The sequence below is a fragment of the Grus americana genome, chromosome 3 (genome assembly GCF_028858705.1).
Source record: "Grus americana isolate bGruAme1 chromosome 3, bGruAme1.mat, whole genome shotgun sequence".
NCBI classification, from domain to species: Eukaryota; Metazoa; Chordata; class Aves; order Gruiformes; family Gruidae; genus Grus; species Grus americana.
In genome coordinates this window covers 67,593,667-67,612,736 of record NC_072854.1, presented here as the reverse complement: position 1 = coordinate 67,612,736, position 19,070 = coordinate 67,593,667, and the positions used below count along the sequence as shown (strand labels likewise).

At 41.9% G+C, this 19,070-nt stretch overlaps 1 protein-coding gene across 3 annotated transcripts in view; it reads left to right on the top strand.

Moving 5' to 3' along the window:
* Nucleotides 1-19,070, top strand: part of SYNJ2 (synaptojanin 2) — a 70,172-nt gene that overhangs the window by 46,228 nt on the left and 4,874 nt on the right. For all 3 annotated transcript variants that reach the window (XM_054819138.1, XM_054819137.1, XM_054819139.1), the window contains 12 exons: nucleotides 8-92; nucleotides 1,313-1,453; nucleotides 4,698-4,890; nucleotides 6,631-6,789; nucleotides 6,991-7,147; nucleotides 9,158-9,275; nucleotides 11,259-11,477; nucleotides 12,438-12,516; nucleotides 13,722-13,890; nucleotides 14,261-14,413; nucleotides 17,054-17,188; nucleotides 18,415-18,527. In XM_054819138.1, coding sequence (XP_054675113.1) covers nucleotides 8-92; nucleotides 1,313-1,453; nucleotides 4,698-4,890; nucleotides 6,631-6,789; nucleotides 6,991-7,147; nucleotides 9,158-9,275; nucleotides 11,259-11,477; nucleotides 12,438-12,516; nucleotides 13,722-13,890; nucleotides 14,261-14,413; nucleotides 17,054-17,188; nucleotides 18,415-18,527 — 1,721 coding nt within the window. The remainder of the gene's footprint in view (nucleotides 1-7; nucleotides 93-1,312; nucleotides 1,454-4,697; nucleotides 4,891-6,630; nucleotides 6,790-6,990; nucleotides 7,148-9,157; nucleotides 9,276-11,258; nucleotides 11,478-12,437; nucleotides 12,517-13,721; nucleotides 13,891-14,260; nucleotides 14,414-17,053; nucleotides 17,189-18,414; nucleotides 18,528-19,070) is intronic.

Here is a 19,070-nt window from a genome sequence, read left to right as displayed (position 1 = left end):
CCAACAGATGATGATAACTGCCCTCCTGACATATTTGCAGTGGGATTTGAAGAGATGGTTGAATTAAGTGCAGGGAATATTGTGAATGCCAGGTAGGTTAAAAAACCCCACCAAAATACCATAAAAAACCCCAACCAACAACTCAAAACAAACAAAAAAACCAACCCAAAATGAGCACCCTCTCCCCCAAAGGAACCAGCCAAATGAAAGCCTCCAGAGTTGTTCTCTTTTATGGTCAGATGCGTAGAAGATTTTCTTCCAAGTCTGTTGCTTGTAATCATAGCTGGAAATAGGTTTGCCATGAACAAATGGCACTGGGTTGGTATTGAAAGTGCTATTTCTCTGTGAACTTCTGTACAGTAGAATACACCGTGTTTTGTAAGTCTCTTAAGGTTTTATGTTGGCATAGAAGAATTCTGATGGTTGACATTGATTTAATGCTTGTCCTTAAACCCCTGTCTGATGTTGGAAAAATGTGCTCAGTGACTACAAACATAATTGGCATTCACGTGGGAATTCTAAAATGAACGAAATGTCTCTGTGGCTAATTGTATTTGTGAAAATCGTGGCTAGAGGAGGAGTTAAAGGCAGAGCCGGACCTTGGCACATCAGCGTATACGGTAGATTGTTGTGTATACTTGTCCTTTTGAATCTGAATAATAATGTGTCCAATGCTGATTCACGAGGCTGACCAGTTAGTTGTCTGTTCTGAGAATGACAAGTTACAGCAGTGCTTAGCATGGCTGCTGGGCTGGTGGTGTATCTGCATGTATCAGCTGACTTTGAAGATAAGAAAAAGCTAGGTCTGCAGAAGCAGAGGTATATGCACCCACCCACAAACTTTCAAGCTAAGAACAGCCAACAGCTATGGGTAGCCAGTCATCTCCCAGCCAGAGATGATCCGGAGAAGATCTCTTCACTGTGAGCACAAGAAATTTTACCAGTTGTGAGATTAACATGGATTTTTGGTTTTATGATTATGGTTACTACAGTCAGTTTCCAGTTATCCCCAGTGAGTGGAGGTATCAAAAGTCATGTGAGGATGGATCTTTTTAAGCATAGTAGACAAAATCCCTCTCATGTCCAGAAGCAGGATAACTGTATTTGTGTGGTGTGCCTGGGCTCACTGACCCTGCTAACTCTGGGCTGGCTCACAAGGAGCTATTACCTTTCTCTGCCATGCATCCTACAGCATTTCCAGTTCTACAGCCTAATGGGATGTCTGTAAACCTAAGGCACAGTTAATCTGCTCATTTTATTGACTGTATGTGGTTTGTTTTGATTCCATTAAATGATTTTATGTTTGTTCCAGTACAACAAATAGAAAAATGTGGGGAGAGCAGCTTCAAAAAGCTATTTCCAGGACTCATCGCTACATTCAGCTGACATCAGCACAGCTTGTTGGTGTTTGTCTTTTCATCTTTGTACGACCATATCACGTCCCCTTCATCAGGTAAAAAAAAAGAAGCAACCAAAAAAACCCCAAACCAAAACCCCCAACCTGTGTCTTTGGTAACATCTGCTGTTGGAGTGTGGCCAGAGAGGGTGGGAGTGATTTTTCAGCTTGGTGGGAATCATGCAAAACTGGATTCTGGTCTCTGCTCAGTGTGGGAGAGACACGTGTTTCCAGGCAGCAGTAGTCTGGAGTCCATCCTCTTGAGTAGTGCGAAGGCCAGGCAGCCCAAATATCTTCCCCCATTTCAGCTGAGAAGCTGGGCGTGCTTCAGGTGAGCAGTCAGGGTATAGCACCTTGTTCAGGTGCTGTCTTTCTGGAAAAGGAATGACCTGAGCTAGCAAGTCCAAGAGTATTTAGAGCACCAAGTGAAGGCAAGTGCCTGCCTCTGCCTGAAGGGTACGTTTTACTTTCTAACCCTCTCCTTAGTGTTTCCATATGGAAACAGGGCTGGTTCGAGACCTGAAAAGAATAGTGGAAAAGGTGGAAAGGGGGATGGAAAAAAGAGACCTAATTTTGCCCCCTGACATTTTACAGGATTGAGAGCTATAAGGGCCCGTTAAGTGTTTGTCTCTCCCAGATGTCACAAGAACCAGAACTATGTGCTTGCTCAGGAGGGTGCAGAGCTGTGTGTCCTCAGCTTACTAGCACTGATGTCCCTGGAGACTGACCAAACTCCTCTTGCTCCTAGAAGATTATCAAGCCACAAGGATATCTGCATTAAAATGCCTTTGCCCTGGGCAAGAATTATGTAGGCTAAGTATAAATGGTAGGAAATGAATTAGCCGAAACTATCTTTGGGCATCTGTCTGACCTTAAAGTCTAGAGTGATTCAAACAGTGTCCTCTTCTCCATGTTAGGGGCACTGATTGGCCACTGAATTTTGTGATTAAAATATCAAAAGCTGCCTCTTTCTTCCCTCTGATCTCATATCTACTGAGAAGATCAATGCAGAGCTTGTGCAACATCAAGTGCCATAGGCTGGTCAGAGTAACGCAGTCCAGATAACCCTGATGGTCTTGCACTGCTGCCTTCCCAGTAATTGTTCTTCAACATGGTTTGAAAAAAATGCATATTTTTGCTGGTACGAAGCAGTCCAGAGGAAAAGTGTTTCTGACAGTTTTTGACTTTTCGCCTGGTTTACAAGAAATTTGAGTAATCCAGTAGGAAGTGCATGGTCTAAATGGAAATCAGAAGCAGAACAGCACAGTGGCTCTGTTGCTGCTGTCAAACTGCTAGGAATTGGATGTAGCCCTTTGAAACTCAAGAGAAAAGGGAAGGGTTTGGTTTTAGCAACCAAGTTTCATCATTTAATGCTAATGTGCTGCTACCTGTTATGTGACAGTAATCAAACCTAACCTGTATGCTCATGTAGTTTTTCCCATGTCTAGAAAGGAAAACAGAAGTGATGAGAAGTGCAAAAAAAAGGCTTCTGTGCTTACAGAGATTAAAGAGATTAGGACAGAAGTTAGAGAATGGCAAAATGAAATGAGAGAATAGCTGAAGCTTATACAGCAGTGAAAGGATTGATGAAATACAAGCAATTGAATGTACAGTGGGTTATCTCAACATAACCTTTGCCATGAATGCAAATCAGATAAATATCAGTCAGTAGCTGGATAGGCAGGCAGCAGGAAGAGAGAACTCCTTAGAGTGAAAAGACTAACATGTGCTTCTTTTGGAGCGCTTAAACCCCATCTTTTCATAGAAAACATTGATGGTCCTCTTTTGCCTCCCTGAGCATGTCTTCTGGTGGTTTTCTGCAGTCAGGAAAAGAGAGGAAAATAAAGAGGGAGAAAGTCCTGGTTCTGGCAAGGACAGAGTTAATTTCACAAGGAGCCAGGACAGGTGAGCCAAGCTGGCCGGGGGCTATTCCATACCATGTGCCGTCATGCTCACCATAAAAGCGGGCTAGTCGGGCAGGGGCAGGTTTGGCGTGGCTCCTGGACGGTCTGAGTCTGAGTGTCCGGTCCGGATCGGTAAATTGTTCTCTGTTGTCACCCATTGCGATGATCTGTTATCAGTACTGTTGTTGATTGTTTCCCTCTCCCTTGCCGTCCCAGTAAACTGCCCTTATCCCAACCCTCGAGGCTTTGCCGTTGTTTTTCCGTTCTCCTCCCCAGCCCGCCAGGGGAGGTGTGAGTGAGTGGTGCGTGGCACCCAGCTACCGGCTGGGCCTAAACCAGCCAGATGATAGAAAAGATGAGGAGTGGGGGAAGAGAGAAGAAAATGAAGCGGGGGAGAAAGAGAGCCTGTAACATCTTGCATTATTCAGATTGTGAATGCCTGACAATAACTCAAATAAGACTTAGTGGTTTTCTGCCTGCCCCTTGCTTAAAACCAGTAATATTCTAGTCCAGATCTGCTTGACTTCTGTCTGGAAAGTAAAATTTTCTCACTGGGAAGGACATGCATGGTGCTGGGGTTGGTTACAACAATGATCTCATCATTTACTTATCTGATCAGACAGGCATGCTTTATTCTCAGAGTAGACTGGCTTTCTGGGAGAAATTACCCTGCGAGCAGGTGATCTGTTTGGCCAAGCCATCTTTCTGTAGTAAAGTGCATGCTAATTGTGACATTGAAATACTATGTAATTAACAACATGGAGGCCCTAAGCAATTTGTCATCAGTACAGAACTCATTTTAGGAATTAGGTATAAATAGTTGTATCCAGTATCCACTGATTTTATTGCATCTAATTTAACAAATTATAGGTTATGATCTGTTGCTCTTTAATTGACTGAAAAATCTGGCATCAACTGTGAAGCTGGGTTTCAACACATAGTAACACTAATTAAATTCACTGTCTGAAAAGCAAATTCCCATATGTTCAAAAGTAAAAGGAAACGTAATAGTAAAATTAGTTATTGTCACTATTTCAAAAATCATGGTAGAGGTAAACTTGAAAAATATATTCTATAGAAATTCCCAGTATTTCAGAAATAATGTCCCTTCCAAACAATACAGCAAGACAAGAAGGCGAGGAAAATACTTTCAAATAGTTTTATTTCTATACTATTGTATTATACTTGTTTTGAAACATAAGTACATGGGCATCATCAAGAGATTTCACAGCATAAAAGATGGTGCCTAAAAGCAGGAAGCTTTCTGGATGGGAGAAGACATGGCATTGTAAACTGGTTTTTCCTTTATGTTGCAGTCAAAGTTAATTGAATGTTTGTCCGTGCAGCCTTTTACTCTCTTCTCTTCTCTTTCCTTTTTTTTTTTTTTTAAAATACAGGGATGTAGCAATAGACACCGTGAAGACAGGAATGGGAGGAAAAGCTGGAAATAAAGGGGCAGTGAGCATTCGTTTTCAGTTCTATAGTACCAGTTTCTGCTTTATCTGCAGTCACTTAACTGCTGGGCAGACTCAGGTGAAAGAGAGGAATGAAGATTATAAAGAAATCACACAGAAACTCAGCTTCCCAATGGTAAGTGTAGGTGTATATATGCTAAAGACATAGGACATAAAGGCTATATCTTTACATTATGAAAGCTGGGCTCAGGCTGTCTTTGATGACAGGTCATCAAAGAAGTCATCTCAGTGCCATGGAGAATGGGCATAAAAGAAAATAGTAAAGAAAACATTAAAAAAAAAAAAAAGGAAGCGTGTTTCACAGAAGACCAGATACCACCAGTATAGCGCTTGCTTTACAAAAGTCCTATGCCTTTCAAAAAACAGAGTTGCTGCAGTGCTTGAAAAGTCCTCACCTCTGAACAGTTTGCAAGTTGATCTTTCAGAATGGTGCAACTTAACTGACAAATTTGCAAAGCCTCATGAATAAGATCTAGGTGACTTTGTGTTACAGCTGGAGAGCATGATATCGATAGCTCTTGTTGGCACTAGTTAGTAGGGGTTCCTAAAAGACCATCCGTGCTACTCAGTACATCAGTGCTTTAGCTGCTCCTGCTCGGGTACGATATATCTGTTCTTGGTCACTGATATGGTACTTTCTATTCCCTTCATTGTGTCCTCATGAATGTGTCACTGTCAAGGAACTGCTGGCTTTTCTCAGAGTGTGGCAAGTAGGCACTATTGGTCTGCGTGAATAACTTTTCCCCTAAATGGTGTCAAATCAATCACCCTAGTGTTTTATTTCACACTTGTCTCCTCAGGCCAGCAGATAACCCATGGGATTTGATAGCAGCGCTTCTTTGCTTCCCTCAGTGTTGGTTCCTTTAATTTCCACAATGCTTTCTTTCTCAGACCTCTCTGGAGGGGTCCTAAACCAGGGAGGGAACGGACCAGTTTGTGTATTCTGGTTAGTCAGCAGAAAATGACATTTAGTTTGCAAAACATAACATTTTAACTCCCTGTTGTTTGCAAGGTTTAGAGGCTTGGCACATGCAGCATATCAATCAGTTGTTTTATAGAACAACTAATACTGACAGTCTGAATGTCCTGCATAGAATGGCTATTCCAAATGGCCATAAAGTTGTGCTTATGGTAGTTTTTCCTTCTAATACCTCATTAACTATTTTATGTCCTTTACGTTTACAATAAAATGTACCTTGTGTCTATAATGCATATAAAGAGTGCCCTCTAGTGCTGTGACAGCCACAGCTCTGGAACATTTCCTTTCCCAATCTCTGGGTTTTAGAGATTTATAGCTTAACTGAAAAAAAAAAAAAAAAAAAAAAAGACTGATTAGAGGATAGGATGTTAAACTTAGAATTGGAGTGAATTTTCATTGACGTTTTATTTCAATACATTTACAAACCTATGATGTGCACACAAGATCAAATTTGGAGCTCATTCTTACTCAGGACCTTTGTTGCTGAATGTGCCTTGGTACCAGAAGCACATTTTATGTTATATTTAGAATATGTAAATATATGTGTGTGAAATGTGTTAGGGAAACAAACATAATTTTTTAATATCCGTGATAGCCAAATGGTGAATACAAAGCTGGGGTCCCAGCTTAGACATACCTTCAAGAAACAGAACTCAGAGTCTGACACTCTTGTTTACAAAATTCAGCTCAGCAGGATGCAAAAGACAGTGAAGGAACCATTCTATTTTAGCAGAAGATGGATTTTAACAAATAGAATGTGACAAGTAGGTCCGGTATTTAATAATTCAGAGAGACTGAGCTGTACATTTCAGTGCATTTAAGAGGTGTTTTCATGAATGTGATTTAACATTAACAGTATTCTGTACCTCTAACCAGGGGCGGAGCGTGTTCTCACATGACTATGTCTTCTGGTGTGGTGATTTTAACTATCGCATTGATCTAACATATGAAGAAGTCTTTTATTTTCTCAAACGTCAAGATTGGAAGACACTTTTGGAATTTGATCAACTACAACAGCAAAAATCCAGTGGAAAAGTAAGGCAGTGTGTCTCATTTTCTTGGTCTAATTCCTTGAGAGAGTGAAAAAGTTGCAATTTCAGAGCCTTGTTTGTAGTACATGAATGCAGTAACTTGTTTAAAAATCAGGATGTTGTTTGTTTGCAAGAAAGTTGATACATCACAATGGCACCTACCTCATCTGTAGCTTAATCAAAGGCATGGTATTTCTTTTCATAGATTTTTAAAGACTTCCATGAAGGGACTATTAATTTTGGACCAACATATAAATATGATGTTGGCTCAGAGGCTTATGATACAAGTGATAAGTGCAGAACCCCAGCTTGGACTGACAGAGTGCTTTGGTGGAGAAAGAAACTGCCTTTTGAAAAAACAGGTGCGTAGAGTCTTTCCTCCTCCTGTATCTGAAAGTTGTTTTAGATTTCATCCAGAACCCGCATAAGGGGATTTAATCTAGTGAATGGTGAGGAAGGGAGTTAGTGAGTTCTGGGCTGAGAGCTGTCTTTAGAAGTGTCCTGTAGGCTTAGTCAAATTGCAGTGGCTTTACTCAAGCAGATGTTCTTTTGGCTTCACTGGAATAACTTGCAGAGATAGAGACCCCTTTCTTCTTGAGCATGGGAGGAAAGGCTTCATGCTACAGACTGTGAAAGGGTGCTGGGAGCTCGCTGAGGAACTGAAAATAATCTGGCTGTAGCAATCTAGAAATGATTCTGTTGTTTTTCAATAGAATCATTAGTCCACATAAAGTTCCCGTGTTGTAACAGCTAGATTGTTTTAACTGTTGTCCTCAGTCTATGTATAAGCACTTTTCTGTAATTTCTTCTGCTTTGAAATGTTTCTGTTAGTGTCTGCAGTTGGGGGAGATTTCATTAATTAGTGCTTATAAAGTACTTTGAGATCATAAGAGGCCACCACAACAGAAGGGCTGCTTTCACTTTTTATTCAAAAGTTGCAATAACAAAATAAAAAGTATTTCTTTGTGTATCCAGGGATGGTTTTCATAACCATTCTGTGTCTGCAAGCACATCTATTTCCCAATGTTTATAAAATCCAAACAAATTCATATTAAAAATGTCATCACTGGAGAAGTAATTTGGTTTGTGCTTGCAGATGTGATTTTTCACATGCCTGCCTGGGAACTGCTTGGAATCCACGTCATACCATGAGTACACTAAGTGTAAAAACTACAAAGCAAAGCTAGGTCAATCAGAGAGTACATATTAATGAAAATATATTCACGCTTACTTAAGGAATGAAAAATAAAGTAAAATTAGGAGCTTAGGCCATTGATAGAGATATGTAATCTGGGAAAGAAAAACTGTATGAGACATTATAAGGAGGTTAAAAGAGCCCTCTTGTGCTAGCTGTTTTTATTTTAGGAGAAGGAAAACGGTTTAGCATTTTCCATGCATATTCCTTATTTTGCATGGCAAGGACTTTAGATGATGGAGCACACAGCACGTAGGACCTATCTAGCTGGTCTGCAAGAGCCAAGGCAGGTTCCTCTCTTTAGAGCTTGTAGGCCTCCCACAGCTAGCTCACGTGGGTATATAACTGAGCTCTTCTCTGTTCACCCACCTTCCCAGCCCTGCAAAGCTTTTCTAATTAGTTCGTTGCCAGAGTTTCTCTCCTTTATTGCTGGTGGCAAGGCTATTCTGCCTTTTCTTTCTAATTCTTTTGCCTTGCTTCTTGTTGCAGCTGTAGGACAGAGGACTGTTTGTCTTCTGAGAAGTGTAGCCCCAGTGCAAGTGATTAGGCAGAAATGCCATATTCCTTATTAATTCATTTTCAACTCCACAAAAAAGAGAGTTATTCATTAGCCCAAACACTGACCTAAAAATTTTCCTGTTACTGACAGCAATATAATACCTCACTCTAGCATAATGTCTCAAGCACTTTCTGTCACCTTGATGCATTGCAAAGGAAGTGTTTGGAGGTTGGATTTGCATTGGTTTGCTTTCTCCCATCTCTTGTGTATTATTTCTCCAGTCCCTGTGTATTATTCAGATTTGCAGTGTATTTTGCCAGTACAGCGTCGGTTTCTATGTTCAGTAATGGGCCAGGAGGAAAAATACTAATATGACTCTGTCAACCCAGATTGTACAGGTAATTAACTGAGTGACATTCAGGTTAACCATTTTGCAGGTGTCTTATTCTAGTGATCAACTGTCTCTGTGGTATTCCCTGTCCTTTCTGTATTTTTTTCCTATTCCCTAACTTGTAAATCTTTAAGGATATAAGCTCTTCTTTGAATGGTTTATACAAGAACAAAAAGACCCCCACCTCCCACTACTAGGGTCTATGAAGTGCACCCTAATAAAATAGCTTTTAACTGTTAGTAAAACTAGCTTTGAGTGAGTTTTAAATCATGTTTTGTGCTTCATAGCTGGAGAGATCAATCTTCTAGACAGCGATCTGAATGCTGAAACTAAAGTGAGGCACACCTGGACCCCCGGAGCCTTGATGTACTATGGGAGAGCGGAACTGCAAGCATCTGACCACAGGTAAAGTCTTAAGCAAATAATCAGAGAAAGGGCTGCTAGGTTACACCTTCAGAGTGAGGGACTGAGTCTGATTGTAACAGGAATTACACCCTTATTCTGTGTTCAGTATCTGTTTGGTGGGGTTTTTTTTCCCCTCATAGTGGGTTTTATACCAGGGTGGCAAGTATCTATGGTCCTGTATTGTTTTCTCTGCATTGCGATCTCAGCAAGGGTTCGATAAATTGCAGCAACAGGGATAGAAAACTGCGGGCTTTCTGTTGCTTGGTTTTGGAAAGCTCTCATACCAAAACAAGCTGCTCTGATGGACTCTCACTCAGCTTGCTGTGGGAGAAGAGGAGGTTGGGACCATGTGGACTGAAGAGCTGTAAGCCATGTATGTAGGGCCAGGTGTGACCTCTTCAGTGTGGTGAAGTGTTGGGCTTCTGGGCTTCCCTTAGAAATGGAGATGGGATGAAGAGGAAAAAACAAAGGCCAGTGTGTCTGGTTGGTCCGTATCACTAACTTCTCTCTAGGGATATGAATGACCTTTCTTTGTTAAACTTGTCGCCGCTTCACTTCTCTGAAACAAATGCTGTAATAAATACAGCTTGAAAGCTCACTTGCATTCCGCGTAATCTTTGTCTCACCCCATGCCTGCCCTATGGAAACGCTACAATATTGCTTCTCATAGCAGCGTTCAGTGACTCACAGTAGCTGGCTCTGTGCTTCTCATGGCACTCTTGCCTGCGAGGACTGTTCTGTATTCCTCCAGCAATGGAGGAACATGCCTCTTGCAATCAATTTCTCTGCGTCAAGGCTTTGACATTGTTGTGTTCCACAAAGCACAGTGGAACTGCTGCACTCATTATATAGAACCCTGAGGATGCAATCTGTGAAACATGGCTGTTGTACATTGGTTTTCTATTTCAGCAAACTTGACTGCAAAACCTGCTTTTTAATTACAGTCAGCAGGTTTGCTTTCCCAAGGTTTGTGCTGGAAAAAGGGCTTAGCTGTATCTTTGTGACATATGGAAATGCATTATGATTCATAGTGCTTATAGAAATAGTTAACATTTCCTATACATTTTTTTGCCCTTTACTATTCCTTTCTAGCTCTGCTGTTGCTTTCATATGTTCTGGTAATGTGTATTCCAGAGCCTGCTCTACTGCAAGTAGGAGGCAGCAATTTTGACATAGTTAGAAGAGCAGCCATCCCGGTTACTGCTCTGTGTGTACGTGCAGGTGGAAGTCTGAGAATGTGGATTGCATCCACTGAGATGAGACAAGCTTTACTCTTTCAGACAGCTTTCTCAATTTTATTTAGATCTAACACAGAGAGGTAATTTGTAAGAAATGGCTGAAGAAGCAAGCTTGCGGTGTTGGCTGCTTATAATGTGATGGACTGACATATGTTTGCTACATAACCACGTTATACACTTAGGGTACCTTGTCCTTAGTTTTTGGAAGAAGACATCTTTATGTGGCCTTGTCTGACAGAAAATAGTATATTGCCTTGCTGATCTATATATGTTTTGGGAGACAGCTGTTTGATAATGAGGGAAGTATCCTGGTCTTTTTAGACTGCAGGTTTGACAGAAGTGCTAATTAACAGTGCTCAAGGCATGATCTTCCACTGCAGGAAAAATGAAACAATCCCCCAGACTCTGAAATTCTGGGTTGTATTGCCAGCCATAGTGCTTTTTTGCAGTGAGACCTTAAGTAATTTGTTCCACTTCTCTTTCTGTGTAGAACATAATAATCACTTCCTTCTAAGGTATAGCAGGCTTAAATAAATATTTGCAGTGAGATTTGACATCGTGGAAGCAATCATAGATGTATAGAGTTTAAACAGTATGCTGTCCTTCGCACAACTAAATTATCTCTCCTACTGCTTGACATTGATTTTAATTTTATATAAGCATTTCCTGTTGGGTGATGTTGATCTTCCTGTTGGGCGATGTTGATCTTAATTTTAAATAAGCATTTCTCCTTTGTTTCATGCAGGCCAGTGTTAGCTATTGTAGAAGTTGAAGTTCAGGAAGTTAATCAAGCTGCCCGTGAGAGTGTTTTCCAGGAAGTGTCATCTTTCCAGGGACCACTGGATGCCACAGTAGTGGTAAACCTGCTATCACCAATGCCTGAAGAGAAAAATGATTTTCCTGAGGACTTGCGTACGGAGCTTATGCAAATCTTTGAGGATTATGGCACTGTTGTTCTGGTCAGGTAAGTTTGGGATCTGAAATGGCATGTCATCTATTCAAAAACACAGGCCAGAAATTCCCTTTTTGTCCTGACAGAATTGATTTTGTATTAGAAAGTAGTATGCTGAATTCTTTTACCGCATGTTGAATTCTTCATTAGAAATTGAATACAAGTGTTTTGAATATCTTTTACCTCTCATCAACCTGTTAAAGAAATAGTCTAACAGCTCTCTTGGCTGAGTGGAGGAGAATTTTGTTCAGTACAGCACCATAAAGCAGAGGCTTGAATGAATCATCATCTTTAGATTCAGGCCTCATTACTGTGCATTGCTTCTGCTGGCGGGTCCTTGGCAAAACTGGCCAAGACTTGACAGTTGACCTGGGAAACAAGACCAGAAACTTGTTTATGTTCTATTTGATCCATTTATTAATGGAGAAAACTGATGGCCTGTTGTTGTGTGGTTTTATGAAGTATCAAATATAAGTTGAGGGTTTGAAAGCAGTCCTGCAGGAACAGCAGCACCACCTTGCTTGTGAAGAAAAGGAGCAAGAACAAAATGTGGTTTGGTGGGGTTTTTTTGTTTTGTTTTTAATGCTTTACAGCTTGATGGTATACTAGGCTTTGGGAACATCACATGTCCTCCGAGGTGAGGGATATGCAGAGCCATGGAAGTTAGTACAGAGGGAGCGTGGATATCAGACTTGGTATCCCATCAACAGCCGCTGTGACGTTTGTACTACTGCTTCAGGGGTGACGCAGTAAAGGGCAGGGTGCTGGGGTCACATGGGAGAATGAGGGAGAGGAAGAGGCCAACTAGGATTCATAGATCACTTCCTCCTCCCCAAAAATAGAGCTGTGAGGAAAACACCACTAAATCCCAAATACATAGCTGTACAAAACTATCGTGCTTGCTTTTGAGGCTTTTTATTCAACGGCAAAGTAAAATGCACTGATTTCTCTCCTTTGTTTTTTTTTTACTAGGATCAGTGGAGGTCAAATGCTGGTGACATTTGCAGATAGCAAGTCAGCTCTTCGTGTTATGGATATAGATGGTGTCAAAGTAAGACTCTTTCAGACCTATAACAATACTTCCATAACAATTTTCTCAAAAGTGGTTCCTTAGAATGAGATAGTTATGTTTCTAGCTAAATCAAGTAGCATTATTTTAAAGAAATTTAGTGCTTGCAGTCCTTAGCTTTTCACAGCTGCTGAGGCTTTTAATGCAGTATTTCAGTTTCTGGAGGGCAGGAGGTGACTTCTTGGAGCTCCTAAGCAGCGCTTAGGGTCTGGCCTCTGATACCATGCCAGAATACATGGACTCAGTTATTGTTCTGGCACTTGAAGCAGCTCTCCTGAGATTACGTGTGACTTTATGCTGTTGCCAAAGCATCCTCAAGATTGTGGTTTGGAGATTTTTTGTTTCTCTTAAGCGTATCAAATAAACTCCTTCTGCCAAACTGGAACAACATGATTCACTGGCCTCCATGGCAAACTCAGCATTAGCAGTAGGCGTTTACCTTCCCATCCCCTGCTCTTCCTTCCCACACACGTACTCTACAATTCATCAACCCCCTCATTTATGCTCACAAAATTGTTTGTGGGGCTGCACTGTAAACTTAACACTAAAGTAATGGACTTAGCTCTCATTCTTCTTTCATATTTGGAGTTTTATGTTTTAATTTGCCTCATTTCATTGATGTAATTTATCGCGCAGAGTGAAACACAATGTGTGAAGGTGCTGGGAACCTGGGTCGTGAACTTTCCAAACTAATTTTGCTGCCAAAGCTGCTGGCTTGATACATCTCACCCCAAATGTCATGGAGCAACACATATAAGCAGCTGTTGTCTTAATCTGTTTAATAATATACTTTCCATATACATCAACCATCATATTTGGGATTTTCTGAGCAGAGAGTCTCCTTATAGATCGTAGCAGGTAGCACGCTCTGGTGTGTTTTAAAGCTACTGACTCAAAAATGGAACCCTCGCACACCATGTTTCATCTATTTCTCAAGTATTTCCCAAATGCAGTGCTTTTGAGCTGTGAAGCTAAGTGTCTTTGAAGAATATTGTTACAGTCTGAAAACTTGGTTATGGGGGTAGGAGGAGTGCTTCCTCTTCATTTAGATTCTGAAATGAAGCTTTAGTTATATCAGTTGCTGAAGCAGTTGTACAATAGACTGGCAGCACTTGCTTATTCTGTCCAGGTGCTCTCATTTCGTGAAGTTGCTTGGCAAAGGGGAAACAAGTCTGTCTTTGTGTTAGGTCAGAGGCAGAACAGTGAAGATCCGGCCCAAGACCAAGGACTGGCTAAAGGGCCTTCAGGAGGAAATTGCTCGTAAACGGGACAGCATTGTCCCCATGTCTCCCACGGCAAACTCCTGTCTTCTGGAAGAAAATTTTGACTTCTCAAGTTTGGACTATGACTCGGAAGGTGAGCACCAGGTTTCTAAGCTAAATTGTGAGAAATTGCTTTGCTGACTTTGGTTGCACAGAGAAGGTGCAGTATGAGTGTCAGTGGTATCTTCATTTCTAATGAAACCACACTTCTTAAAAAGAGGAGTGTAACTAAAGCCATGACCCGGCACTGTGCCTGGAGAGAGGAGTGCTGCTTAGATCATCCTGTCCATTTAATGTTATAATAGATGTTAGCAAATCCAGTGTATGGTACAGTTGTCTGTGTAGAAACAAACTGTAATGAAACACATGGGTTGCCCAACCCATATATTAAATTCATTGGGAGTAGAGAGAGACAGAGAATGCATTTGCTTACTAAGTCTTTGTTATCTAATATTTTAATTCAGGTGATATAGTGGACGATGAAGATGATTATTTAGATGATGCTTTGTGTCAAGACCTAGAAGCAGACACAGCAGAAGATATGGCTGAGGGCTGTGGACATTTTGCCTCCATAGGTCATTCAAAAAAATCTGGACAAAACCCAGGGCTGTATAAAGGTAAATTATCTACATTTCTTAAAGTAGGACCTGAAGGTTTGTAGTTTGTTCTCCTTTTGTCTGTATTTCCCTGTTTATTTATATTGTTGCTGTAGCTGCTCCAAAGATAAGGATTATCTTTTTGGTACATGTTCATACAGTGCTCGACCCCCCTTGAGTTCGTGACTGTAACTGAGGCCCTCAGGCATAACAGCAGTACAAATATGCAGGCTTAGATCCTCCTTCTCTCTAGCTCAGGGCAAGGCAGGAGTGCTGAGAAATGCTGATTTCCTTTTATAGTTAGGAGAAATTAAGTCTTTTTATACATTTATGTTGTTTGGCACCAGAGCATACAACAAAAAATTATCCATTGTTGTCTTATTGGTGAAGCCAGAGCAAAATCAAACCAAAGGAATCCTGTTGATTCAGTGACGGGCTTGGCCCCATTCTTTGAGCAATGGCTGTGGCAGTGCAGTCAGGTGTAAGCTGGACAGTCCAGGAGGTTGTTGTGTTCAAATGACTTCAAAGAAGCCTAAAGTTTCTCCTTTGTTCCTATTTGATTAATTTCTGAAGAAGCTGAGGTTCACACAACAGGTAAGTTCATTCTTTTAGTGCTTCATAAATGCGTTACCTTTTTCCTGGTCACCTGGCTTGTTTGCACATTATTGTGAAATGACTTGGTAAAGAGAAGATAAAGTTGTGAAGAGAATACGGATAAAAACTGCAGCAAGAACTAGCTGAACCAGTGGTGGTCTTATATTGGGTGTGATCAGGACATACTGCAGTGACCAAGCAATGGCAGGCTGGGTCATGTATTAAACACTTCATCATGACAGCAAGTGATTCAGTAGCTGTCTTTCTGTGCTCTCTCAGAAGTGCTTTGTCTTCTGACATAAAAGCGAAAACTTTAATACCTTCAAAGGTTGAGTCAAAGGTAGAGTTCAAAAAGATTAATGAAATTCGTAAGTTTACACAGATTTGCCAAACAGAGTGATATACAGCTCTCTTGCCCACCTTGAGTCATACGCTGGGTGCAGTGTGGCCAGACCCAGAAACCCTGAGCCAAGGAGTAATCTGTCATTATTAAATACTGTGAAGCCAATCACTTTGTATTATAGGATGCCTTGCCCTCCAAACACCTCTGGCCTACTGTGTGATGATTCATTAAGCTACAGAGAATTGCAGTGATTCTTTTCACCCACACTAACTCTTCTCCACAAAAAATATCACAAAGTAAATGGAGATTATAAAGTACAGTTTGAAGGAGGTCAAGGTGGGGTCGTGATCTCACACAACTCAAAATATGATATATTCGATCCATCTTGAAAGTCTCTGCAATTTCAGCTGCCTCCATAAGCTTCCAATTCTGCCTGAGTAACTCCTAATTGAAGGTATGATGATTGTATAAGTGGTGTTAGACACAGATGGAAACCAGCGACGGGCAGAGCAGTGTGTATGTGTGGTTCTGAGGTCGGAGCAGGGCACAGCCTCTCGAAACTGAAGTCCCAGGGAGCCTTTGCCTAAAACCAGCAGCCTTTTAGGGGAAGGGATAGAGTGGTGGAGGCTGGTTTTTGTCTTGTGTTCAGTGTTACTGCCAGAATTTCAAGCTGTGCTTTTAGGCGCCTGCACGACTCCTTGGATGCCACTGATGAGCCTATATCTGCAGCTTAGAAGTATTGCAAATGCAGAGAGAGGAGGAGGGCGGGTTGGGCAGATCACAGGCAGGGTCTGTGTGACTGCCATCCGCTGCTGAGTGGGAGTAGGAAACTGTGAGGCAGCTTGGTATTCCCTGCAGAGCAGAGCCTTGTGAAAAACAGGAACTTGTGTAAAAAATGCCCAAAGTATGAGAGAGTGCTGCTGCCACAATTCCTTCCTCATCCTCTGCAAACCGCAGGGACAAAACTAAACCCAGTGGATTTTGGAGCCCCAAAGAACATAGCTGCATGGCTGGGCAGCCATGGCGGTGTGAGAGAACTGAAGCAAAAGCCCTCACTTCAGCAGACTGGGAGACTAAAGCAATCCCTACTGCTCACCTCTCCAGCTGTCAGAGAGGCTTAGACCGGATGAAAGACTGTGTAATTACCTAGTCATGTACAGTGCAGCCAAGGGCTCTCAGATCCAGGCAGGTGTACCTGTTAGGAGACATTGCTGGAAAACAGAGATATGATGAGTGAGCCATTCAGACAGATTTTTCTCTGGCATAAAACAGTTCTCCTGAGCTAGGAAAGTTGTCTAATCCTCAGAGGGAATTCCTGTGTTCAGGAAGGAGGGATTGACCATGACTAGCCTCCTCATGGCTGCCACAACACAGTTTGAATGAGAGCAGGTTGCCACCAAGTCTGGCTGCGAAAAGCTCAGAATCTAACAAGGTGACTAGTAACCCTGAAATCAGATGCAGGCAGTCTTTATGTCAGCACAAACAGTTAAAAAAGTGCTGGAAAAGGAGAGAGAGAGAAGAGCTTGACAAAAGGGTAGATGTTTCCTGGAGTGGGAGCACAGAGACATTCAGGGACAGCGAAACAGTATGAAAGGAGCCATGTCGTGTTGCTGAGATATCTGGTTGAGGCTTGCTATTCATAATCACCTCTCTCCTGACTACCCAGATTTGGTGCATCTCACCCAGTGGCTATCTAATACAGATCCTTTCTAAAATTTCTCTAGATGATACAGACCTGGCTGATTTGAAGCGAGAGCTGGAGGCAGGTGGGGAATGCAACCGCCGGACTCCAAGCAGGTCTCTCTCCGTTCCTACCCGGCCTCGGCCACTTCAGCCACCACAGAGGCCTCCCCCTCCTGGTGAGTTTAACTCTCTTTAATGTTGTGTTCGCCTCAGATGAACAGCTTTGCCTGCCATTTCTGGGTGACAAAGACAGTAATACCTTGTTCTGAAATGTGAGGCTGTTGAGGTACTTGTACATGTTTCCCAGTCTGTTTCAGCCTGACTATGGCTGCAGTGAGCAACAGGAGAAGTTCGTCTTTAGGATGACAAATACTCCACAAAAAAATGCCTTTAGTGAGGATAGAACGGCCCATGCATTTCATACTAACTCATCATTCAGGTTAGCAATTTGACCAGCCACTTTGTGGCAATAAAAATAAGTATCAGTATTAATGCCTGCTGACTTCCAAAGTCACTGAGTATTTTCGTACAGTTTGTTTTTTCCTGACTTAATTGTAGTCTTCCTTTTAAAAAGCTTTGACAAAATACTTGTTCTGGACAGGTTTTTCCTTTCCTGCTTTGCAAGCAATTCTTGCTTCCTTTGTGTTTATGAAGAAATGCAAAGTGGCTTATGATTTTCAGTGAGGCACAAAGGAGAAGTGATGCTCTTTCTCTAAGCTCTACCCACCTGAGATGCCATCAGTACTACACTGCTCCTGTTTTTATGGCTACTTCTGGATGAATGCTGATTGCTAGATCAGCATAATCATCTTTGCCTTCTGTATGACACAAGCTATACATCACATTTTTCTTGCAGCCCAAAAGTCTCTCTTCCATGTATATTTTCCAGTCTTAAATTAAAGGTTCTGTCAGACTCACTGCTGGAAGATGAGTTCTTTGGGATTATTCCCATACCTTTCTGAGTCTGTTGCACAGAAGTGACAACATTGGTATCTGTTTCTATGCCTGGAATAAAATGTTAATGCTCACCTCAGGTTATTAAATTAATTAAATGAAAGCAAGACTAACTAAGAAACTGCTTCCTGATACAGTTCAAGATTTCAGCATTTTATTCTGTGTTGAGATTTTTTTTCACCTTAGATTAGACCAGTAACAATTCAGCCCATCACTCCTCCTAGATTAAAGTGTCTGGCTCTTGGCACGTAGGCAGAGGGACTCAAAGTCCCCATTGTACTCCAGGAAGATCTTGCCTAATATGTCTGCCCCTGGAGGAGCAAAGAGGGTGACACCGGCTCTTTTATTTATCGCAAACAATTTCAAAGCATGTTGGTTTTGCTCCATTGCAGAAAAAATGTTATACCAGCTCTTGAATGCAAAAAAGCCATTTTTATTCCTCTTTCAGCTGGAACATCAGGCAAAAAGTCCCCTTCAGATGGTTCCCCCTCTGCAGGAAGCCACTCCACCTGCTCCATCCTGGCAACAGCAAAGCTGCTACCTGGAGCCCCTCAGCAGCCGGTGAGCTGGGCCACTCAGCGTGGCCACTTAGCATTGTCCTGATCTCCCCCATCTACGTAGACACTTGAGCGTCACGTACATGATGCACCCGTCGTACAAAGAAGTCCATCACATGCCTGAGCTGGACTTCTTGTGCTGTAATGCTAGACTGTAGACCTGCTCGGCACCAGAAAAATGTTACTAAATTGCCAGGAATTAGAAAGGACAAAGAGGAAGAAAGAGAATGGTGCAAGACCAGGGCACTGTTGGTTTATTCCATGTGCTGCTTTCTGACAGGTGCCAACTTGAATTTTCAACACCATGATAATATGCTTTAATTCTTTTCTCACTTCCTTTTTGATGGGCCATGCTAGTACCCAGCCTACAGGAAAAGTCTTGACCCTTGCCAGCAAGGCTGCTAGCCCTCTGAGTAGACTAAGAGTGGAATGTGGAAACACCTTCCGACTCCTCTTTTGTTAGATGACAACCCTGCTGTGTTGAACAAGGGATGGCTCAGGGTCTAGCTATGGCAGTGAGCCATCGGCCTGTCTGTCAGCTGGTAAC